At 43.8% G+C, this 26,071-nt stretch overlaps 2 protein-coding genes across 3 annotated transcripts in view; one reads left to right on the forward strand and one right to left on the reverse strand.

The window, feature by feature from the left end:
• Positions 1–8,610: 8,610 nt before the first annotated feature.
• Positions 8,611–25,021, reverse strand: HSCB (HscB mitochondrial iron-sulfur cluster cochaperone). Its single transcript, XM_040350740.1, has 6 exons — positions 24,645–25,021; positions 21,492–21,588; positions 16,974–17,063; positions 13,359–13,503; positions 11,154–11,201; positions 8,611–9,256 (listed from the first exon to the last, which is right to left on the reverse strand). Exons 1-6 carry the CDS (start codon positions 24,929–24,931, stop codon positions 9,168–9,170), a joined length of 756 nt encoding a protein of 251 aa, XP_040206674.1. The 5' UTR covers positions 24,932–25,021; the 3' UTR covers positions 8,611–9,167.
• The window catches only part of CHEK2 (checkpoint kinase 2), a 63,576-nt gene continuing 62,451 nt past the window's right edge, over positions 24,947–26,071 (forward strand). Inside the window, exon 1 of one of the 2 annotated variants that reach the window (XM_040350728.1) lies at positions 24,947–25,034. The gene's annotated coding sequence lies outside the window, so the exon portion shown is untranslated. The other variant, XM_040350719.1, reaches the window with a different exon arrangement.

Here is a 26,071-nt window from a genome sequence, read left to right on the forward strand (position 1 = left end):
CGAGACCGGGATCCGAACCTCTAGCTGCAGAGGTGAATGGCTTATCAGCACAGTGCCAATCGCGTTGAGCCACCGCAGCTCCCTACGTAATAATATATGCAAATTAGTAACAGGATACCCTTATCACATGCAGTAAACATTAGTGAATTGACCCCTTTATCTTAAAGCTCAGTGCACCTTTTCCAGAAAAACACCTATGCAGTTGTTATGGAATTGTTTCCGATTGGGACTCTAAAAACAGAAGTTAATACTGGAACAGATACACAGGATGCAATCACCGTGTTTAAAATGTTCGTTCAGTGCCAACGTTTATTATTACATGTTTTTTTTATACATAGATAAGAAAGGGGTGGTGCGAGATGTTATTAAAAACGAACAAATAGGATTATATTATTAAAAGCTAGTGAATAGAACAATTGCAAAAGTAAAACCTTGCGAGGGAAGGGTGAGTAGAGACAGAGAGATTCTAGCAGAAGATGCGTCTGTGTGTGAGGTGAGGTTACAGAACACATTTCAACAGTGTGAACAAAATGGAGTCTCTTCTGTTTAAATGAACAATACAGTGAGAGTCCACGTCACAGTCAAGGGGCCCCAGTAGATATTAAAACTCTGTGCCGCTTTGTAAAATGATCAATAATTTTATTGTTTTACATGTGGGCCATTCCGGTCCCCTCATAAGCCTGGCTAAAAACTCCTAGTTGGCAGCCCCCACATCCCAACTTGTTTGGTTGTGAAAACCATTGCAGGTGTCATCAGCAAACTTGGGGACTGTGAGAGATGACAAAAATGTCCAAAAAAATTTAGGGCGTGCTGGAAGATCAGTCAGGCCCCATTCACACCTCTGTTTTGTAACTTTTTTTTTGCTTTTTACATTAGTGACCTTTTGACCTAAAAAAAGCCTGGAAAAAAATAAGCACAACTTTCAGCCTGAAAACGAAAGGCTCAGGTGTGAATGCAGCCTTAAGGCCTCATTAAAAAAAAAAACACACCCACACACAAAAAAAAAAAAACACACCTTTTACAGGCGTTTGACTCATTTATTCAGCCCCTAAAACACCCCTCTATGTTGGCCTAGGTATTTACAGGCATATATATGAGGAGCATCAAGAGGTTAAAAAAATAAAAATAAAGTATTATTATAATATTAAATAAAATAGAGAAATTAAAAAAAAGAGATTTTTAATACAGCTTACCTGTAAAATCTTTTTCTTGGAGTACATCACGGGACACAGAGCGGCATTCATTACTATATGGGTTATATGGAGTACCTTCCAGGTGTAGACACTGGCAATCTCAAACAGGAAATGCCCCTCCCTATATAACCCCCTCCCATAGGAGGAGTACCTCAGTTTTGTAGCAAGCAGTATGCCTCCCAAAATGGTCCTCAAAAAAGAGGGGTGGGAGCTCTGTGTCCCGTGATGTACTCCAAGAAAAAGATTTTACAGGTAAGCTGTATTAAAAATCTCTTTTTCTTTATCGTACATCACGGGACACAGAGCGGCATTCATTACTATATGGGATGTCCCAAAGCAATGCTTACAATGAGGGGAGGGAGAACATCTCCAAGACAAAAGGATTTAATTTAGAGATATACTCAAATCATAATAAATCCAACTTAGTTGAGAAAAATAATCTTAAATTTTTAAATTTAACTCAAACAAGAGGAGCCCCCGGAATCCGAGGGTCTCAAACTGCAGCCTGCAGCACTGCCTGCCCGAAGGCAGTATCAGTATTCCTTCTTACGTCCAACTTGTAGAATTTTGTAAACGTGTGGACAGAAGACCAGGTTGCCGCCTTGCAAACTTGAGCCATAGAGATCTGGTGGTGTGCTGCCCAGGAGGCGCCCATGGCTCTAGTAGAATGAGCCTTTAATGATACTGGAGGAGGCAACCCTTTCAAGCCGTAGGCCTGAGTGATTAATTGCTTAATCCACCTAGAAATGGTGGACTTTGCAGCTGCCTGCCCCTCCTTGGGCCCATCCGGTAGAATGAACAGCACATCTGTCTTCCGGATCTTCTTTGTAGCTTTAAGATAGGCCTTCATGGCCCTGACAATATCCAAGGTATGCAGCAACCCTTCCTTTCTGGAAGTAGGTTTAGGGAAGAAGGATGGTAATACCAAATCCTGGTTCAAATGAAAACTGGATATGACCTTCGGTAGGAAGGAAGGATGAGGGCGGAGAACGACCCTGTCCTTATGAAAAACAAGATATGGTTCCTTACAGGATAAGGCTGCCAGCTCCGAAACTCTTCTTGCGGAAACTATGGCAACCAAAAATACTAACTTCCTTGTCAGTAGAACCAAAGGAATATCAGCCAACGGCTCAAACGGTTGTTTCTGTAAACTTGACAGAACAAGATTTAAATCCCACGGACAAAGCGGGGATTTAACTGGAGGTCTAATACGTAAGACCCCTTGAAGGAAGGTCTTAACCAGCGAGTGGGTGGCCAGCGGCCGCTGAAACCACACTGACAGAGCAGAAATCTGTCCTTTGATTGTGCTTAATGCCAATCCTTTATCCACTCCTAGCTGGAGAAAACTTAATACTCTATCGATGGTAAACTTGCGAGAAAGCCATCGCTTGGACTCACACCAGCCTACATAGGCCTTCCAGACCCTGTAATAAATCACCCTAGAGACCGGTTTCCTGGCTCTGATTAGGGTAGAGATTACTTTCTGAGACAGACCTCTACCCCTGAGAATCAGGGATTCAGCTTCCAGGCCGTCAAATTTAGATGCCGTAAGGCAGGGTGGAGGATCGGACCTTGCGATAGCAGGTCTGGCCGTAGAGGAAGAGTCCACGGGTCTCCCACTACCATCCTTAAGATTAGTGAGTACCATGCTCTTCTGGGCCATGCTGGAGCTACCAGGATGACTGGTATGTGCTCCACCCGGATCCTGCGCAGCAGGCGGGGTAGTAACTGGAGCGGGGGAAACGCATAAAGAAGTTTGAACTGATGCCAAGGGCAAACCAACGCATCGGTTCCGCAGGCCATCGGATCCCTTGAACGGGATATGAACCTGTCTAGTTTCTTGTTGAGTCTCGATGCCATGATATCCACGTCCGGCACTCCCCATCTTTGGCAGAGTGCTTGAAAGACTTGTGGATGCAGAGACCATTCCCCCGGCCATAGAGTCTGGCGGCTTAAGAAGTCCGCCTGAAAGTTGTCCACTCCTGGAATAAATATTGCCGATATGCAGGGCACATGAGCCTCTGCCCATAGGAGAATCAAGCTCACCTCTCTCTGAGCGGCTTGACTCCTGGTTCCCCCTTGGTGATTTATGTATGCCACGGCCGTGGCATTGTCTGATTGAATTCTCACCGGGAACCCCTGCAATTTTGACGTCCAAGCCCTGAGGGCTAGTCGAGCAGCTCTGAGCTCCAAGATGTTGATGGGCAACTGCTTCTCTGGCTTTGCCCAAGTACCTTGGCGAGTGCAACCATCCAAAATTGCTCCCCAGCCCGTCAGGCTGGCGTCTGTGGTCACTATCTTCCAAGCCACTGGGCTGAAAGACTTCCCCTTCAGTAGATTCTGAGGGTCTAACCACCAACACAGACTTTGTCGGACTCTTGATGAGAGCGGCAACGGGATATCCAAGGCCTGTGGCCTTCTGCTCCATGCTGACAGGATGGCTGCCTGTAGGATGCGAGTGTGGCTCTGGGCGTATGGTACCGCCTCGAATGTGGCCACCATCTTGCCTAGTAACCTCATACATAGGCGAATAGTCGGTTCTTTCTTGCTTAGAACCAGTAGGATTAATTCCTTGATGGCTTTTACCTTCCTCAGAGGTAGGAACACTCCTTGTTGTTCTGTGTCTAATCTCATGCCGAGATATTCCAACTGCCTTGTGGGCTGGAAAGCTGACTTTTCTCGATTTAGGACCCAGCCGAACCTCTCGAGGTATTGGACCGTGAGGGCCACTGCTCGCTCCAAGCCGGGAGACGAGTGATCTATGACTAGGAGGTCGTCCAGGTATGCTAGGATCGTGACCCCTTGGATCCTTAGTTTGGCTAGGATTGGAGCTAGGACCTTCGTGAACACCCGGGGGGCCGTAGCCAACCCGAAGGGAAGCGCCACGAATTGGAAGTGACGCGAAGCCACCATGAAGCGTAGATATCTTTGATGTGGCTGATAAATTGGAACATGAAGGTAGGCATCCTTTATGTCTATGGACGCCATGAAGTCGTCCTTCTGGAGTGTGGCAGCTGCTGACCGCACGGATTCCATCCGAAATGAGCGGATCTTTAGATATGCATTTACCATCTTTAGGTCCAAAATTGGCCTGACATCTCCATTGGATTTTGGGATGATGAATAGGTTGGAGTAGAAACCCAGCCCCTGTTCCAGGACTGGTACCTCTACTATTACTTCCTGGGAAAGTAGATGATCTAATGCCGATCTTAATGCGGCTCCCTTTTCCGGATCGTTTGGAATCCTCGACTTCTGGAAATGAGGAGGAGGAAACCTTAGGAAATCTAATTTGTAGCCTGTGGCCACGGAAGACCGTACCCACTCGTCGGGAATGCTGGCTTCCCAAATCTCTGAAAAGAGTCGCAGCCTTCCCCCCACCTTCGTGGGTGGGGGCGCCCCTTCATAAGGTTGGCTTGGGGGCTGGTTTTGCTGGTTTGCGAAACCACTGCCTTTTGCCTCTAACAGCCTGTCCTTGTGATCTGCTGTTGAAGCCGAAGTTTGCTTTTGCAGGAGGCCGTCGATACTGCTTGGCATTAGAGGGCCCCTGCCCAGGGGAATACTGTCGTTTAAACGCAGGTCCCTGAACCTTCTTCTTAGTTGGCAAGAGAGTACTCTTGCCGTTTGAAATGGTCTGAATGTATTTATCTAGGTCTTCTCCGAAGAGTCGTCCTCCATGGAAGGGGAACCCTACCAGGAGCTTCTTGCATGGGGGCTCAGCCTCCCAGCTTTTTAACCATAAGAGTCTTCTCATATGGATAAGGGATAACGATAAACGTGACGCTTGCTGGATAGAATCCTTGATTGCGTCTACCGTAAAACATATGGCCTTAGGGACATCCGAAAATTTTTCTGCCTGCTGGGCCGGAATAAGTTTAAGCATCTGCTTAAATTGATCCGATAATGCTTGAGCGACCCCAATCGCAGCCACAGCTGGCTGTACTACTGCCCCTGCAGTAGTGAAGGAGTTCTTAAGTAGTGCTTCCAAGCGCTTATCAACTGGATCCTTGAACACCTGTATGTTTTCTACAGGGCATGTTAACGATCTGTTAACACATGAGATGGCTGCGTCCACTGCAGGAGTAGCCCATCTTTTGGAAAATTTTTCTTCCATGGGATATAGGACAGAGAACCTTTTAGGTGGTAAGAAGATCTTATCTGGCTTGTTCCAATCTTGGAACAAAATTCCCTCTAATAGAGGATGGATCGGAAACACAGCATTGCTTTGAGGCGCCCTCAGTGAGCCCAAAGCTGAAACCGTCGATACCTGGAGATCTGGTACTGGCAAGTTGAATGCCCTATGGACCAAGTCCGACAATCCTTGAATCCACCAGCTCTCCCTCAGGGAGACTGCCCCAGACTCCTCTGTATCCGGATCTTCGATCCCTGAACCTACTTGGTCCTTGTCCAAGAGGTCGTCCAATTCCCCTGAGGAAAGGACCTCCTCTTCTGAGGGTCCGCGCTCGGGCGACGGAGATCTATTCCGCTTACTGCCCCGCATAGCTGCGGCTATCATTTTACCCATGCTTTTCTGCATCTCTTTTAAAGAGGTAATACCTCCTCCGTGACCATCTTAGGGTTGGACTGACCCGCGTCAGCTCCAGCCCCAGATCCCGATGGCCCCAAGGCTCCCTGTGGGGAAAGCAGCGGCATAGCTTTGTCTGAGACCTCAGACTCTCTGGGGGAATCCCCACCTCTTGTACCCTCTGACCCGGATGCCATGGTACAATACCGAGGTACACCTGCTACCTATTGGTATTTGGAACTATAAAAGTTAATTGCCCAAACACCTGTTTGGGGGATAAAAAATGCTTCCTCTCCCCTAGATGACTTTTTTTTTTTTTTTTTTTTCGTTTTTGTTTCAAATCCAGGAAAGAAAAAACATTCTGTCCCCCTGAGTAGTATTGCAAAGAAAAACTATGAGATGGAAAAGAAACAGCCTATTTCTAGGCTTGAAAAACAGTCCTCTGAAGACTGCAATATCCTTTCTGGCCACTGTGTGTCCTCGGCGCCCCGTGCTGCCGCTCTGGTCTTTCTCCTCAGTTCCAAAGTATTGAATGGAACAAACAAGGAAGGGCCGCCCCTTCCTTTAAGCCACTGACCCGCCCTTCCCCCCCAGCAATCTCAAACAGGAAATGCCCCTCCCGACAGGGGGAGGGGGGGGGATTTGGGAGGAAGGGACCTCTCTGTTCCAGCAAACTGCAGCCTGCAGCCTGGAACCATGAGGAGGTCAGCGTTTTGCCTGCTTGCAGGCTCTGAGGAGGAAGACTGAATGGAGCATCGCCTGGAGGCTTGCAGGTAAGCAAAGCTCTCTGACACACACATATACTTTTATATAACACAGGCCCCACTCAATGCTTTTCCAACACTACAAGGGAGGTCACATCTTATGGGGAATAATACATAGAGAGCCATCCTATCTTTATGATATGTGACTAGTTTGCCAGATGCAGTGCATAACTTTAGGCATGTCCCCTGTGACCCCCCAGAAAAAAACCTGCTAAGAACCAAGTTCCGCAAGTTTTCCCCTCACTTACCTGCTCCATGCCGCAGGACTTTGCCAAGCAAGAGGCCCAATCTTCCCCCATCTCCGTGGGGATGTCTAGACCTTCAGGCCCTGGGTTCCTATGAAGGATCCACTGTCCTGGGCCCATATAGCACCCTGGCAACAGAAAACTTTAGGTACCCAAAGGTTTCTAAGTTCTGGGCCCAGGGTCCAGCTCTCTAAAAAGAAAAGCATTATGGGCTATACCCCAAGGGCTTGGGGTCCGGTTACTGACCACTTTAGCGCTGAGGCTTTTTTGGACAGAACCGGTAGCTCACCTAATCCCAAGGATGCGGAGGCAAGCTAAACCATGACTAACACCTAAGACACTGGCGTAAAAACTGAGGTACTCCTCCTATGGGAGGGGGTTATATAGGGAGGGGCATTTCCTGTTTGAGATTGCCAGTGTCTACACCTGAAGGTACTCCATATAACCCATATAGTAATGAATGCCGCTCTGTGTCCCGTGATGTACGATAAAGAAAACTTGATTTGCCTAAACTGGTGCAAAAGACACCTAGAAGCAATTAGTGCTTAAAAGGAACACTAAAGGTTCGTTTTTTATTAGATCAATTGATTGCTGTAAGCTAGAGCATTTAAATATCACTTACCTCGTTTTTCCTTTTGACCTCCAAAATACAGTAATCCAGGTTTGAAAATGCCATTTCCTGTCTCTCCTCTTCTTGCTTTCCACCAGCATCTGAGCCGTTTTGCATGGTGGAAAGCAGAATGTGCTCACCCCCTCCCTATGACTACAGCCCTGCGTGAAGATGCTCTTATCCCTCACAGGCATGGAGGCTAAGCCTAATGGGAACTGTAGTTCCCATTAGGCCGTGATGTAGCAAGAATGAATGTGCACCGCAAACCAGGAAGTCAGTGAGAATAATGATTCAGGAGTGACGGAGGTGAATAAAAACAGCTCGATTTCAACAGGTATCAAACTAGTTATAATGCAAAACATTACTTTTTACTTTATCAGCTATTGTCAGACTTTAATTTAAGAGGAAAATATTTTTGTCTTTACAACCCCTTTAAGCATATATTCATTTCAATGGCTATAGTAAATTAATATTCTGGCCAATGGAATGAGCGAACACCCAAAAAGTTTGCTGCCCTTAATTGAGTTTGCAAAACGTGGCTTGCCAGTAGAAAAGGCATTCAGACGAGCTGGGCAAATTCCCAGTATGTATGAGCGCGTGAGGCCTAATGCCGCGTACACACGATCGGACATTCTGACAACAAAACCGTGGAATGTTGGCTCAAACTTGTGTTGCATACACATGGTCACACAAACGTTGTCGGAAATTCTGACCGTCAAGAACACAGTGACCTACAACACTACGACGAGCCGAGAAAAATGAAGTTCAATGATTCCGAGCATGCGTAGGGGTTTTTGTGCGTCGGAAATTGCATACAGACGATCGGAATTTCCGACAAGAACTTTTGCCGTCGGAAAAAAAAAAAATCGAGAACCAGCTCTTAAAACATTTGTTGTCGGAAATTCCCGAAATGTCCGATGGAGCCTACACACGGTCGGAAGCTCACATCGAACGTTTGTCATCGGAAATTCCGATCGTGTGTATGCAGCATAAGAGGGTTAAAAATAAATAAAAAATGATATAGCTGGGGGCGTCAACTATTTAAGATAAACTAGCCCAGGAACACATGCAGGAGTACCTCAGATAAAGAACTATAAAACAGTTTAAAAATCGCTAGCATTTACTGAAAACTGAAACCCCAGTCTAGGATGATCAATAGTTTCCTAGATACCCATTACAACAGTGGTATTGTGTACCACAAAATCAGTTTATGTCTATACGTTGTGCGCAGTTTGAGATAGAAACATAAAAATGCCAATAAGAAACAAAAAACAAATTGTCTTAAAATATATAAATTTAATTATATATTATTGCACCACATATAAATAAAAAACAAACAAACGATAGTAAAAAGGTAGCTTTCTTGTAGTGGATAGAACTTTCTACAATAACATTGCCCATAATAGGGCAACTCTCTAAACAGTTCAGGGCTCATTTACACTTTCCCAATTGCGTTATGCTAAACGCATTAGTGCATTGGGGTGTCATTCAAAATGGATGTCGCCACAACATGCTAAGGCAAGACTTCTGATGCATGCGTGTTGCAGTGTACCACCAGTTCCGTGCCATGTAGCACGTTGCATTGGAAAAAATGCTGCATGTTAGTTTTTACTACAAAAAGGGTGGCTAATCAACCAGTCCACAGTACTAAAATCTGTTGAACAGTGACTGTACCATTACCACGTACCATTATAAATCTTCTAGATCAGCACAATCTACTATGCATTACAGGCAGCGATTGGGGCTAAAACAGTCGCCGTTTCCAATAAGCGCAGTGTAAGGCTTGAAGAATATTATTCCATTTTCTAAGTTGCAGGCGTTGGTGAAAAGCAGTTATGGAAGTATTTTCTTCTTTACTTGCTCAAGAATATTCGTATAGTATTTCATTGTTGTCAAGAACTTCTTGGCACCTTCAAGATCATCTGAAACAGAAAAAGGGTAGCTATTATAATACCTACTATCACAGCAAATAGAGGTTTTGCACTGCTGCCAAATAGGTAAGTATTCTGCCCCTGCTATGCCAGGATAGAGCTGCCTGGATTTTTTTTAAAGTAAATGGGTCGCTCTAAATCAGGGGTGTCAAACTCAATTTCATTGAGTGCCGCAACAGCATTAGAGTTGCCCTCAAAGGGCCGGTTGTATCTGTAAAACTAGATATCCAGTGCACCCCATCCTCCTTTCACAGTGCACCCCCCTTATCTTATTAAAAAAAAAAAAAGAAGAAGGAGTGGATCTGGAAAGCAGAGAGTGCAGGAGGACCAGAGAAAAACTGGAGTCTGCCAAATGGTCAGACCCGGGAAGATAGAGAATCTGTAGAAGGAGTTCCGTCCTCCTCTCTGCTGCCAACTTCTGAGATGGGGGGGGGGGGGGGGGAGGAGGAGGAGGAGATCAGCAGCGAGAAGCCTCTGTACCTGCACGTAGACGTGCAGGACCTTGAGAAACTTTGTCCTCTTTTCTGCTGCAACAAGGTGGGGGCAGAAACAAGGGGATTTCCGCAGCTGCAAGGGCCTTGTGTTTGATACATGTGCTCTAAATGAATAGTATCTTTTACAAGCAAAGTTCGCCTTTTTGACCACGTTTCATGTTACACCCATGTATACACGTGTAACATAAAACAGTCGCAGTCTTTTTTTTTCTCAAACAAAGGTTTTTATTGAGCAAATGTAAAAAACAGCTTACAAACTCCAAAGCATAATCACATTTAAAATCACATGGGAGAGTACACTTATAGCAGAACATTTCACTACAATCAAATCCCCGCATCATTGTAAGTTTCCCTGCAACCATCACCCACCCTCCCCCTCCGGGGCATGTACAAGCGTTCCTAATCCGGTTGGAAGCAAACCTAGAATAACCTGTCGTACACAAGATCTATCGGGGCAAGCCCCGGAACATCAAGCCACCGGGCCCACAGCTTCTCATATTTGCCACTGGTCCCCCTTCTCTGGTAAACCACCTTCTCCAACCTAAAAGTGACCCCCATCTGCTTAATCCATTCCTACACTGTAGGTGGTTCAGTGTCCTTCCAGTGTCTCAGTATCACCAGGCGAGCCTGGAACAGGGCCCTGCCTATAGCCTGTCTGGGGATATCCTCCGCTAGGATACCCTCAGTAATCCCTAGGAGACACGCCTTGGGCTCCAAGGGAACCTGGGTTTGAAAGGCCCCGTTAATCGTGTCAACCACCCCCGTCCAATATAGATAGAGCTTCGGGCAGCGCCACAAAAGGTGGATGAGATCTCCATGGTCCCTGCAGCACCTGGTGCAACAGGGGTCTACCCCCAATCCCATTCGTGCCAGCCTGGCTGGCGTATAATGAACCCGTAAGAGGATGTAGAGTTGCGAAAGTCTGTGCCACATTCAGGGAGCATGCGGGGACATAGTCGCAGTCTTCACGGGCCCCCTTCTCCTCCTACTGAATGGGGGGGTTCTCCCTGGAACACCCACTACAATTGAAAAATGTTGTACCTCTGTGTGGTTCTGTTTGCAGAGCCACATCATTTATGCAAAGGATCTGTGAATGAAAAAAAATACTACAAATCCCATCTGCCCCTACAACAGAGTGACTGGCTCAGCCTTTCAGAGCACCCCCGAGAGCCTGAAACAGACCCCCCCCCCCCCACCACAGACTGGTAGTCACCACTCTCTGCTCACTGAAGACCAATAACTAAGTGATCAGCAGCCTTTGATCACACGGCTCTCAGTCTTAGGAGGCGACAGTGGACGGATGCTGCATCCACCTAGGCAAGTATGATATTTGTGTTTTTTTTTTAATCCCGAAAATCTTTTAAAAGATACAATTACACTAAATTCATCATTACCTTTCTGAAAGGCTTCTTTGACATTTTCAGTCAACATCTGACATTTTTCTAAGAGAAGAAGGAAAAAAATAAATAAATTGCAACAACATCACATAAAGCCAACATGTAGCTATTTTTTTACCAAGTATATAGCCATTTTTTTAATTATAAAACTAGAGTAAATGGGCTAGTCATCAAACTTGTCTGAGAGAAGCAAGCGCTATGTGGCAGTGTCCACGTATAAAATCATGTAATCTAAAGCCTTGCGCTAACAGATTTCATCTTGTATAAATAGCAATGTGTACAAGAAGCTTTTACAAGCCCTTTACATTGCAATTAATTAGCAAGCTTTCAACAGCTTCCGCTCCAATTGAGGAAGTTAATCACAGCCCAAAATAGGAATGCTGACTATAAAACAAGCTAGGCGGCTTCCAATCACCTTCAGCAGTACTTTAAACTTGCTGATGTCCTAGGGAGGCTTGTTCGATAGTTAGAACAGTCATCAGTCCTAGCAAAATAAGGATAAGGTTCTAATGCTTCATTTTACTAATATAGACTACCTTCAGTTGCAGTACAGCACCACGTTATTCTACATTTTATATACCTTTTTTGGTCAAAATGACATTTGCAACCCTTGACTCTTCTGTAAAGGCTTAATAATATTTATCTGGGTGTTGCAGTACACAGTCATTTGTCAACATGCATGGTCTTAAAATTGGATGTAAACCTGAATTTCTTATTTTTTTTGTCTTGCCACAAAGTTAATCCAGCTCTGAGCAATCCTCTTTTCCTTTTTCAGCGAGCTAAATGGCCGAACAGGAGAAAACTTTTGTCGGTTCTTCCCCCTTGCTGTGAATGACAGGTTATTTACATATCTCATGCACTAGCCCGAGACAGGCATTATTTTTTTTAATTCCCACCCCCACTCCTTTTCTGAAGTCATGGTTACTTTTCTGGATTTTGACTGGGTGTTAGTGATCACAGCAGAATTTAGTGCAAGGAATGCATAGGAGAAAATGCATGTTGACAAGGGGAGTGTAGAGGAGGGCGGGGAGTCTACCGACATCACGACTCCACCCACAGAGCTCCAGACAACAGACCCACCCACAGAATCTGCAGTTTTTCAGTTCTTATAACAGAGGGGAGACATTTCACAGGCAAGGATACATGCAGGAGGCATCTATATCCTTATAGATCAGCACTATGGTAGTAGTTTAGAAAGGATGAGAGTGGGTTTACATCCACTTTAAGGATGATCATTTATAATGTATGGACTGTCAAAGTATGCCAATGGCCCGATTATTTAATGCACCCCAACACACAATATGTACATTGTGGTGCACTGGGATATGCTGTCAAATAAGGATGAGCTCCAGTGTCTTCGAATGGTACACTTGCAGAGCCCGCCAGGAAGTCTGCACGGCGCTGCGCTAATCACAGCCAGGGAGACCTTGTCCCGATGCTCGGCTGCAGAGATCGGGAAATGTCTCCCTGGCTGTGATTAGTGCAGCGCCGTGCACACTTCCTGGCGGGCTCTGCACGTGAACTATGCGAACACGCTTGAGCTCATCCTTACTGTCAAATTAGGTTGAGGAATTTGGCAGGGTGCAAAAGTCACTTAAAGTCCATTGAATGCTGACTTTACTTGCACCATGACTAGTGGCCTGCACCCACGGCAGGTGTGGTGTGCCTCAAATGATATTGTGGTCTTGAACTTGTGGGGAAAATAAATGTGTGTATATATGTATGAGTAAGTGCCCATGTGGTTTTTCCTTTCACCCACACAGTATGTACTTTAGAGAAATCGGGTCCAATCAGCAGCCATTCCGCCAAATTTCCCACCCTTATCACCTATCTGGAATCACAGGAGCTTGTACTGTGCCAAAGTAGCTATGCCTACAGGATTTATTGCACTGGAGAGATTTCCCCTCACTTCCTGTTGTGGGGATAACACACACTAATTTTAAAGTACAGTTTGGAAAAGTTAGAACTTATGTGAGATTCCTATTACTGTCTGTATCGGTCTTTAAAATATATTTTATCGCAATGAATAATCAATATGCTTTACTAAGCAAGCAAAGATTACAAAAAAATAAAATATTACAGTATTTATTAATATGAGCCTGTGTGAATTTTAGCATTAATCAGACCTCTATAGACTGTTTAGCTGTACTATAAAATAATATGTATTGCAAGTCACTGTTAAAAAAATAAAATAAAAATAACCTTGTACAACGTTTCCTATTTCTTCAATTTCCGCATCAGTAGTTGCTTCATTAAGCTGTTCATTGACTTCCAGGATTTCAAACAGAAACGGTGCATCTATGCCTTCCTCTGTCCCTTCTGTAAAAGTAATGCCATGAAGACCTAACTGTACCAAACAAAGAGGACAAGCAATAAGGATTTCATAGAATATAGATCATTATTTTCTCTGAACCATAAGCCTGAAGGCCTATGCTATATACTCACTACTTCAAAAAACAGCACAAGAAACCAGAGTGATGTTTAAGAATGCCCACAGACATAGAATGGCATGATCTGACCACTCTCCAACAATGCCACAGACAACTTCCTTGGCTGAGAATTTGCTTGAAGTTAATATAAAGAGGTGGGAGAAGACTAGGCAAGCATTGCAAGCAGACACAGCACAGAAATAATGTCAGTTTCCCGATTAGTCTGAAAATGACTAAATCAAGCAACTATCATCTCAGAATTGTGGCCAAATAAAACTAAAAGCATCCATTAACATCAGTTTTTATATCTTGTCTATGTACAGAAATCAAGAACAGGGTGAAGGTAGTTGTGGAAGTGAATGGACATGACTGTACTGTGGAAGATTATTCAGGAGTAACATGTGAGAAAGCAGTTGGGTGGTTACTTTCCCAGGTGTGCCCGTGATAAAGAGCTCTGAAAAACAGAATTACTGGCTCCCAACTGATGTCTGTGGATTTTTCCTGGAGAGGAACGTCGGGGTGCTTCTTGCTAGTGGATCTCTGATTCTTCTAAAAGCCTTGTTTGACCTCCCTGAGTAAGGGTGGTCGCTGGCTTTATGGCAAACTTTTTATCCCATTGTGGTGACGGGTATCACAGCTGTATTTTTCGGACCACAAGACGCACTTTTTTTCCCCCCCAAAAAATATGGGGGAAAATGTCTCTGCGTCTTATGAAGCGATTGTACATCAGGAAGAAAAGAAAACTTGCGCCAAAATAATTACACTAATTAAAACTTGATATACCAAGTGATTAACTGAGTGAAGCTGCTCCCAAAAAAAAATCAGGTGACTGACTTACATGTATTTAACGGTTAGAGTGAGGGGCGCTAAAATTAAATAATGAATTTTGCACTTAATGTTTTTTGTTGGACTTTTTATTTCACATCATTTGGCACAATTGTATTTACATATCAACTGCTATTATCTGTAATGTATTCACATAGATTTGGGTATATGGTTAGATTGTGTATCACTTCAATCGTATTGCGACACATAATTCATTATATAATTTTAGCGCCCCTCACTCCAACCGTTAAATGATTGTACATCAGGCACCGCCACCGCCCCCGCCATGTTAGTACCGGAAGAGAGGCAGGAGAGTGGAGTAAATACATCCCAAGCCCCCACAAGCGATCTCCCAGCTTGTCCTGACACTTGCTGAGATAGAAGACAGAGCAGCCCGAGCGATGGCAATGGTCAGGCTGCATTTCATGGGCAATGGTCAGGCTGCACTTCATGGGCAATGGTAAATATTTTAGGACACCATTTGGTTCAGAATATTTGTTTTTCTTCCTCTAAACCTAGGTGTGTCTCATGGAGCGAAAAAATACAATTATATATATTTTTGCACTTTTTTTCTTGGATTACATATTTTACCATTTATTTTTATTGCATAACTGCACTTAAATTGACATCTGTCACTTAGCTAATTTTTATTATACAGTTTGCATACAATGCCATCTATGCACAGGTTCACTTTATACCAAACTTAGCGCTGCACTTTTGTATATGTACAGGAATCAACAATGCAAGCTGCGTGTCACTGGTTACCACAAAAAAAGTCAGCAGTTACAAATACTATAGCTGTTGACTTATTAAAAAGGGCACTCACCTGTCCAAGAGCTGTGCTCACCCGAACGGACATGTTTACAATGGGCAGCCAGCTGTGGAGCTGCAAGGAATCACAGCTGGCTGCCCATACTAAACATGTCGGCTCCACAGCTGGCTGCTCACTGCACATGAGCGACCCTGCTCTGTGCGGTGATCCCGCAGCCTTCTGGAACTTGTGACACCCCCCCCCCCCCCCCCCTAAAGTCTCTTACTGTTGTTTTCAGGCTTTTTTTGCCGATCCTCCCGATGCACCACACTGCTACTAGTTTAGAGCAAGCATGTTGCATTATTTCTGGTCACATGTTTCGCTCCATATGTACTACAATTCTTATAGAGCTGAATGCATCTGCACATGGATGTAAAGTCCAACTTAGGGGCCAGCAGAAAAGGGTGGCTATGTTCACATACACAAGGGGGGGGTCTATGAAGAACAACATAGACCCCCCCCTTGTAGACTCCCCCGGCTCCTCCTCTTCTGCTGCGCTCCTCAGATCACTGCCATGTGCAGAGCACAGATAATGGCCACAGCTGTAGCCGCCGAGCAGCTCCCTGGTCTGTTCACCAGGATGGACCGCGCCACCCAGCAATCCTTGAGGAGCCAGTCGGCCAAAGTATCAAGGTATTGCATACACTCAGTCCTGCTGCCCGACATCGACAGCATCCCGAGCAAAATCACCACTGCCAGCCACCTGTGAACTGTGACCACACACACACACAGAGCACCGACGATATTTATGCCATCTGGCATATGTTGTCACCACCTCCATGCACCATCCTCATCATCCCCCTGTGCCTGGCATCCCACCACCTGTCACCATCACCTCCATCCTCATCATCCCCCTGTGCCTGGCATCCAACCACCTGTCACCATCACCTCCATCATCCCCCTGTGCCTGCCATCCCACCACCCCATCCCCTGTCATCAATATTCCCATGTTCCCCCTGTACCTCACCTCTAGCATCCAACCACCCTACCCCCATGGTCATACTCCTCTTCATCCCCTCTGTACACCACTGCCAGCTTCCTACAACTCCACCCATCCATCACCCCCTATGCTGACATCCTACCACCTTACTCATTGTCAGCAACATTTCCATCACCCCTCTCTACCCCACCTCTGGCATCCTACCACCCTGCCTCCTGTCATCAGCCTCACCCCTCCTGTACCCCACCTCTGGCATCTTATCACCTTACTCCCAATTATTATAGGGGAGATATGATCTCTGCCCCTCACACCAATGCTGCCACCATCACCCCAAACTGCATCCAACCAACTGTACTTGCATTATACACCACAATACTGCCTGCTACCCAGTGAGAGGTATCGATGTGCTGTAACCTCTAGCAACCATTCAGTGAGCAGTAATAATGTGCAGTAACCTCTAGCAACCAATGAGTGAGCGGTAATGTGCAGTAACCTCTAGCAACCAATCATTGAGTGGTAATATTGTGCAGTAACCTCTAGCAACCAATCAGTGAGCGGGAAATTATATATACATACATATACATATATATATATAGCGCAGGAGAGTTTAAATCACTCAGAGGGGATGGTATGAAGATGTGAAAGTTCACATCCACGTTAAGCCTATATGCCTTTTACAGTTTTATGTAGATATTGGATCTACTGCTTTTAGAAGAAAGAGATGAAGCTCAAATTCTTACATATGATGAACATTTCTAACCCTGTCAGAATTAAAAGTAAAAAAAGACTGATGACTCCTGCAATAAACTTACCAGATAAATTCCTCTGCTTAATGGAGACAGCAACGTATTGTACGCTTTGTTAACTAAAGAAGATTGTTGATCAGAAATATCCCGCTCAACCTAAAATAGAAAGCAGAAAAACTTTATTTAAAAACACAGGGTAGGTGTTTTGATGCAAAATAAATATACAGAATAAAAAAATAAAATGTGTTAACATCTTTGTCGTGATAAGGGAGCACCTGGGATCGGGTTCAGTATCACAATACTGTTGTTCTAAAGCAGTTCAAAAAATTGTGCAATAGTCATTCACTGCTAAATGGGCGAGATTCACACCTATGCATTTTTAGTGCTTTTAGCATTTTGCACTACAGAACATGTTCCATAGGAAACCATGGTAAAGGGACTGTAATGCAAAAAGCACTAAATCTGCAGGTGTGAATCCAGCCTTAGAAGAAATCCGTGGGAATAACCTGCTTCTTTTTACATCTGCTATAATCTAATGGATGTAGTGGGACATTTTTTTTACAGTCTGTGGGCACTCTGTCCTCATTTCTTTCCTGCTCTGAGATGCATGCAGTAATAAATGCAAGTGATTGCAAACTTTGTAAAATAATAAACATGTCATACTTGTCTGCTCTGTCCAATGTTGGTGTATTGTGTGTTTTTGTATCACGATCTATGGATCTGGCGAATATGAAGAAAAGCTTTCCAAATCATAGTGTGTCCAGACACTTTACAAGCCATCACGCAAGTGATCCCAGACTATGCACCTTTTATGGGATCGACAAAATCTCCAAGCATTGGAGAGGGACACACATGACCACAAGTATCTCTCAAAACAAGACCAAATGGTTGCATAGACTTAGAACTATGCAGCCATTGGGTAGGAACATTGAATTGGATCTAAATAGTTTTTTTGGCTAATGATTGATCACAATTCAATAGACCATTAGTGGGAGAAGGGCCATATAATTACTACACCATTTAACCAATCAATTGGGGGAGTATAAAGATTCATAAAGTGGGGAACCGCTATATGTAATGATGCATCCATCATTGTACATCTAAAAGCGGGAGGGACAAAGAGGGGTGACACCTTTCATTCATTTAATTTCTAAGTATATTTTTATGTTTTATTTTATATCTCCATTGGTTTAATGCAGTGGTCTCCAAACTGCGGCCCGGGGGACAGATGCGGCCCTTTGCTTATGTTTATCCGGCCCTTGGAGCACCATTTCATCCACTTATACCAACAATGGGGCATATTTCCCCCACTGACACCAATGAAGGGGGCACAATTGCTCCCAATGATAGGGTGCAATTCCTCCCAATGACACCAACGATGGGGCCAAGGCAAGGACATTAATAATAGGGTGCAATTCCTCCCAATGACATCAACAATGGAGCATAATTCCTCCCACTGACAATAATGGTGCGGATTTATGGAGCATTATTTTTCCCACTGATGTAGGGGCCTTTTCTACCCCCAATGGTCTCAGTCCGGCCCCCCTAAAATCTTCAGGACAGTAAACTGGCCCTTTGTTTAGAAAGTTTGGAGACCCCTGGTTTAATAGATGGTTGTCTTTCCCAGTGATGTTGTGGTAAGCAGCCCTAAATCTTCATAACATTAGTGTTTGTCTATTGTGATCCAGCTGGGGATCCTATTAATACCTTATTCATATCTAATGCATTGGAACATTGTTGATTATAATGCAGTCTTTTAAGTGTTTTTTAGTGTGAGGATATTTTAAAAGTCTCTAATATATGGCAATGCAATTGTTAAGCTAACCGGCACAGAGGCTGCTATACGATTGGCCATTCGAACTCCGTCTGGGTTCCAATGAAATCTTACACGCAACTACAAAGAACATGATCCTTAGTGACCAGGTACACTCACTGAAGATGTAATCCAACGAAACGTACGTCGGCGGCAGTACCTGGTCACTAAGAATGAGCTCTGGCGTGTTCGCATAGTACATGTGCAGAGCCCGCCAGGAAGTCTGCGCTGCGCTAATCACAGCCAGGGAGACATTTCCCGATCTCTACAGCCGAGCATCGGGACAATGTCTCCCTGGCTGTGATTAGCACAGCGCCGTGCAGACTTCCTGGCGGGCTCTGCACGTGTACTATGCTAACACGCCAGAGCTCATTCTTACTGGTCACGTGCTCACCCGACGCCATCTCCGGCGCTGTGGATGTTCTCTGCTCTGGAGGAACGCACCTACCAAGGAGGTGGAAAGACAGCGGAACCCAGGACAAATCAGTAAAGTCTGCAGCACCAGTGTCGGGTAGGCACCTGCTATGTAAGAGGCCACTTGGCAAAAGTTTTTTAAAGATTTTTTTAATATAATAAAACAGTATTATGCTATGGATTTTCCTCAAGTTTTTTTTATATACCTAACCTGGGGATCCGAGGGAGAGGTTACCGAAACAATTTCCTGTTCTTTCTGGCATGTGTGCAGGCACAATCCTGCTAAAGCTCTATCTGACTTTCTTTTTAATCAAAGAGGTCAGATTGCTCTGGTAAGCGCATTCAGTTTTGAGCACTTTGGGTGACGGCAACCATTAACGTTTGGTGGAGGAATGACATCACTTTAAGCAAACAACTAGGGCCGAAACAACTAATCGATTAATCGACAACTAATCGATTATGAAATTAATCGATTACAATTTTCATAATCGATTAATCGGCCAGTAACATAATGGGGTTAAAAAAACTAAAATTAACCCTTTATAGTACAAAAAGGCAAATCACTACTGTAAATATTACTTTCACTGTCCCACAGTAAAAAATGAACCCCTTACAGTAGCGATTATTTGCTCTTTTTGTACTTATTTTATTTTTTTAACCCCATTATGTTACTAAACATCTCAGGCCTGGGGTCACACCTCTGTTTTTTTGGTGCTTTTTGCAGAAACACACTACAGTTCATTTACATGTTTTCCTATGGGACACGTTCACATCCATGATTTTTTTTCAGCTGCTGCTTATTTGGAAAAGGCAATGACTTTTTAACGCAAAACGGTGCTATTTTGTTTTTTTTTGGTTCAATATACTTCAATGGAGAAGCTGCAGAAAAGCATGCAATGTGTTTTTTGCGGCAATTTGTGTTTTGTAATCTGCCCAACAACAAATTGGCCCCCAAAAAATAAAAATAAATTTTTTTTGTCCATTATCCGATTAATCGAAACAATAATCGGCCAACTAATCGATTATTAAAATAATCGTTAGTTGCAGCCCTACAAACAACTATTTCACAAGTTATCAAGAGAATCTGTTGGTGGATTCATTTGGACACTCATTTTGGGACTATATTTATTTCTAGCACCATTGGTGGTCTATTTATATAGAATTTTCATAGGTTTGGCACATATAACTATATGCTAACTTGTTATTTTTTCACTATATTTATTGTGGATTGGTAATTTCAAGCCCACTATTGTAGTATAGCGCCCTCCATCTACACATTTTCACAATTGCAATCAAGTATATACTACTTTTTTTCAGAGGAGCAGCTTTAAAATGTATTTGGAGTTAATTTCAGATATATAATATTGGCGCTGAAGTATACACCCATCTATGGATTGTGTGCTGGCCTTTTCTCGATTTTCAGCAATAAAACCCTGACAGATGTGCCAATCCCCCCTCCACTCTATACAAAATGCAAATGTTTTTCCTTTAGTTATACTTGAAGTGGGTCTTAGATAAGGGCTTCCACTGAAGACTTTCTTCTGTGAATGCTAGTTGTCTGGCTGTCCCTGGCTTTAATGCATTTTGAGTGACAAACCTGCAACAAGCATTTAGCTTGAAAATGTAGAACTCCAAAATCTAAAGTGGTGGTAAAGCCTGACACTTACTATTCTTCAAAATGTTCCCCTCACCTCTCCTCCTACCTACCCCCCCCCCCCCCAAAAAAAAGAAGGGGGGGTGTATCTGTGTACTTACCTTCTTAATCTGGCTCTGTCAGCCCATCCTGCAGCTGTGTAAGGGAGTGCATGCCAACGGCTGTGAATTCCAGAAGCCATGATGTCGTGGGATCCCATGACCCAGCCATTGTTGGCGCTTCCAACTCTCCCCTGCAGCAGGAGAGCTGATCTAGTAAAACTGAAGTGAAAAATCTGGTGCAGCAGTGTATGGTAGCCAATCAGCTAACTTCAGCTTGTTCAATGAAGCTTTAACAATAAAACGTGGAAGACAATTGGTTTCTATGCAGAGCTGCCCCAGATTTTGCACTCTCCAGTTTTAGTAAATTAACACCATAGGGTCATGTGACTGCATTAAGACAAGTGCAAACAAACCTTTTTTTCTCTGAAAAGGGTATGCAGGATGGGTAGGAAACATTTTAGAAAATAGTTAAGAGCTAGGATTATCTTCCTCGTTATTGTCTCAGACTCAATGTCATTGCAACGTCATGCAGCATGAAAGCCAGGAAACTAGCATTTTCAGAAAGAAAAGTCAGCAATAGCAGCCTCTATGTTTTTCAGTTTTTGGTATATAAACCAAAAAGGGGGACTTTATAGTACTTCTTGCTGAGTTGTGGAACATGCCTGTGGCTTCTGACTAAAGTAATCTGGATGAAGTGACCTCTGGAGATCCCTGTATTTCTTCTGCAGTTCCGGGACATTAACATCAAACGATCGGTCACTGTAAGAAACAGACATAAAAAAAAAAAAAAAAAAGATATCAATAGTTATCATAGTTTTACTAGACGTGACACATTATTCTACATACAAGTTACAGAAGAAAAAAAGACCAGCCAAAAAAACTGTCTGAAGGTGTGGTCACAGCTGCATGTAGAGACTAGGAAATCAAGTGTCATGACTGTACCCAGATCACATGCCTGGAATAATGAGGAAGTGAGATGCCACTGCTACCACTTTGTTATATCATTTCTTCTTTTCTTAAGACGGATAGAGCTCAAGGGGCCTCAGTAGGTAATAAAAAGTTATGGAGCTCTGTACAATATTCAATAATTGGGACTGCCAAACCTGTAGGCCCTTTGAAAGCCTGGTAGGAAAACGTCCAATTCACATTCTTTTGTTGTTGGGATGCAAAAAAATAAAATAATGTTAAATGCTCACGCCAACAAGACTGTTGGGTTACTAACTGGGAATTTTTTTTTTTTTTTTTTTTTTAGCAATTTTCAATGTGGCTTCAGGCATATTTTTCTTTTAGCAGGTTTGTGCGTTATGACTTTAGAAGTGTTTTCAAGTTTCACTTATTTTTGTTTTAGCCAATGGAAACCACATGGAGGAGTGCCTGGAAAATGAGCAAGAAAACACTTGATTTGTTTGAGTCTATGGGGCAAAAATGGCCAGTTTAACCTCAGAAGTAGCTCATGTAGGTTTTGGATTCCCGGGCACTGAGTGCGGATATGTCAATACCCACCATTGTAATACATGGGGATTTGGATGTTGATTGTTTTTTTTTTTTTAGCTTTGATCTACAAATTACTCAATACTTTTTATTTATTAATATTAGAGCTGCACGAATCTGGCTAAAATAGAATCCCATTTTTTTGGCTTAGAAGATAGATCACGATTCTCTCAATATTCTCACAGCGTAACATCATCTTTCACATTAAAACAAAAACAATTGGGCTAACTTTACGGTTTCATTATTATTCATTGAAGTGTATTTTCCCCAAAAAATTGCATTTGAAAGACCGCTGGGCAAATACAGTGCGACATAAGATATTGCAACAATTGTCACTAGTACACCTATCATGTATCCCCTGATGAAGTCACGTGATGTGACGCCACGCGTAGGGACAGGAAGTACTAGACCCCACACACTCTGACGGGAGGAACACGAGCGCGGCGCTCGTTTTGTTTGGAAATACCTTGTCATTGGAAATGTGAGTTTTTTACTTTACTTTTATAATAAACCTTGTATGCGGAGCTGTACTATTGCCTTCCTCTTGTTCTTTGTCCCTATACCCCTCCGAGCACCCTACACCCAGTGGATGCCCAGGTGGTAACGAAAACCAGAGGAAGTGCACCTATCAAGAACCCTGACCAGATCGCACAAACTCGCTGTTCGTAGGAGATAGGTCCACTGCTCACGGCCTCCATGTGAGTGCATGCGATTCATTACCTTTCTCACCTACAGTTACAGTATCATGCCATGTTTGCCCTTGTTTTTCATTTTTGACATGACCATCTGATGTGGAGATCATTACGTCACCTCTACCCCTGCTGAGCGTTTGAATATACAGTGTCTAAGTGTTTTTGGGCTGTCCGTGCTACGGCCCTGAGGTGAGCCTCTTATACCACTTGAGGTGTGTGCACCGAAGCCTGCTGCCCCATCACTGGATACCCTCCTGGGCCCCTATCATCGCTCACAGCGCACTTTAAGACTGTATTTGTTAATATTTTCTGGACACTCGAGTCTTTATTTTTATACGTTTTCATTTATTTGTGTTCCTCTTCTGGGACAGCACTTGGATTGTGTTGCATTTGGACTTTTGCACCACTTTTCACATCACCATTTTGTGTTTTTTGTGTATTTTGATAATAGCAGCTTGGATTCACATGTTTTCCATGTAAAACTATGTCTACTATGTATTTGTAGTAATTAGTAATTTATGTTATGTCGCTCACTTATTTACCAGACTCCCCACCCTTTTAACTTAGGTTGCATTTCAGCTATTGTCCAATAGTGGGGCATTTAGCTTTTCCATTTGCTTTTCTATTTTGTTTTTGCACTTCCCCCTTCCCCACACAGCGCAGTCACTATCATATATCTCATTCACACTTTCCCGGCTAGGACCGATTCCAGGTAACTGCAGCAGTGCCCCCTTAGTTGTAGCACAGATAGCGCAAGAGCCCTTTCAATGAATTGTCATTATATTACTTAGGGTCTCTGCTAAAAAATATATATATATATATAATTTTTGGGGGTTCCAAGTAATTTTCTAGCAAAAAATATTGATTTCAACTTAAGAAACAAGTGTCAGAAAAAGATTTAGACCCGGTTCACACTGGGGCGACTCTACAGGCGACGCAGCCGCCTGACAAGTCGCGTCCCATTCTAGTGAATAGAACCGTTCTAATAGGAGCGGTGCAAGTCGCTCGGACTTAGAAAAAGGTTCTTGTACGACTTCGGGGGCGACTTGCATCGACTTCTATACAGAAGTCATTTTGCTATAATCATCATAGCCACCACCACCATAAAAGCCACCGCCACTATAATCGCCATAAAAGCCGCCGCCACTATAATCGCCATAAAAGCCGCCGCCACTTTGCTAATTTGTCAAATTATGTCAAAAAACAAGCACTAACCCTGGGCGAGCAGTGACAGATGAAGGTGGTGATGGCGATTATGATTATGGTGGTGGCGGCGGCTTTTATGGCGATTATAGTGGCGGCGGCTTTTATGGCGATTATAGTGGCGTCGGCTTTTATGGCAATTATAGTGGCGGTGGCGGCTTTTATGGCAATTATAGTGGCGGTGGCTTTTATGGTGGTGGTGGCTATGATGATTATAGTGGTGGCCACGTTTGAGTTCATGGTGGTGGCTATGATGATTATGGTGGTGGTGGCGGCAATTATGATGATTATGTTGGTGATGATTATGGTGAGGACGGTGGCGATTATGATGGCAGCGGTGATTACAATGGTTTTGATGGTGGTAATTACAATGGTGGTGACGATTATGGTGATGGCAATTATAATAAATATAGGTGAATGCCGTCTTACCATTGGAGGAGGTAGAAGTAATCCTTGGTGAGATCCGGAGGTTGCAGTGACCGGCAGGAAGGACAGAAGAGCTCCGATGTACTGATCTCACACTGACAGCTCCAGCACAGGCGGCTCCGAGCGCTCATACACAGCCTCCTCCTCATCCATGGAGCCGGGGAGAGGAGGGGGGGATCCCGGACACACATCACCCCCCGGGTCACCTTGGCTGGAGTCACTGCAGCAGCCATAAAAGTCCTCCAGTTCCCGGCACAGCGCCTCCACACCGCCCGGCATCCCAACTCCATGACTGGCGCACACCCGGACCCCGCTCACTCCTCCAGAGGGGAAGACGATCCTGGGAGCACCGAGCCCCGCAAACCCATGCCGTACGGCTCCCAGGGGTGAAAGGTGAGTGCGGACCGCCCACTGCTGACATCAGCACCTGTGATTGGTCAGCCGGGCTTAACTCTGAATGGCGGCAACGGGGACGAGGATCGTCTTCCTGTTTATGTGGCTGCGGTGAGGTGAGAGCGTGTCATTGGATAAGTGTATGTGGGGGGCACCGGGGTGGGCACTCACCCTCTATACCCCTACTTCACTCTATTCTCCATGTGTGTGTGTATGGGGGAGAGAGTACATGACCCCCAGAGGAACGACTGCTCTCCACATACGGCCCCCCCCCCCCCCCCGCTCCTCCTACTATCTCCTACAGGCCTACCAATCACTGTGTAGTGCCAGGCCTGTCTGGGGAATAGTCCTACCATAGAAGGAATGGCAAAGCCAATGCTGGCTGTGCCCATCTCATTGTACAGTCCCCTTTATTCTAACTTTACACTATACAATTCGGATTTCTCCTAATCATACACTATATCATCGGATTTCTTCTAATCATACACTATATAATCTGATTTCTCCTAATCATACACTATATAATCTGATTCCTTCTAATCATACACTATATCATCTGATTTCTTCTAATCATACACTATATAATCTGATTCCTTCTAATCATACACTATATCATCTGATTTCTTCTAATCATACACTATATAATCTGATTCCTTCTAATCATACACTATATAATCTGATTCCTTCTAATCATACACTATATAATCTGATTTCTTCTAATCATACACTATATAATCTGATTTCTTCCTATCATACACTATATAATCTGATTTCTTCTAATCATACACTATATAATCTGATTTCTTCTAATCATACACTATATAATCTGATTTCTTCTAATCATACACTATATAATCTGATTCCTTCTAATCATACACTATATAATCGGATTTCTTCTAATCATACACTATATAATCTGATTTCTTCCTATCATACACTATATAATCTGATTTCTTCTAATCATACACTATATAATCTGATTTCTTCTAATCATACACTATATAATCTGATTTCTTCTAATCATACACTATATAATC

This window comes from Rana temporaria, chromosome 1 (assembly GCF_905171775.1).
Source record: "Rana temporaria chromosome 1, aRanTem1.1, whole genome shotgun sequence".
Lineage (NCBI taxonomy): Eukaryota > Metazoa > Chordata > Amphibia > Anura > Ranidae > Rana > Rana temporaria.

What these genes read in the sequence shown, in the direction of transcription:
- HSCB (XM_040350740.1), bottom strand. Translation starts at nt 24,931, where the DNA reads ATGGAGTTGGGATGCCGGGCGGTGTGGAGGCGCTGTGCCGGGAACTGG. An exon ending in TAAGCAGAGGAATTTATCTG is followed by an intron (nt 13,504 to 16,973) that starts GTAAGTTTATTG and finishes TGTTTGGTACAG; the next exon opens with TTAGGTCTTCATGGCATTAC. An exon ending in CAAAGAAGCCTTTCAGAAAG is followed by an intron (nt 9,257 to 11,153) that starts GTAATGATGAAT and finishes TTTCTGTTTCAG; the next exon opens with ATGATCTTGAAGGTGCCAAG.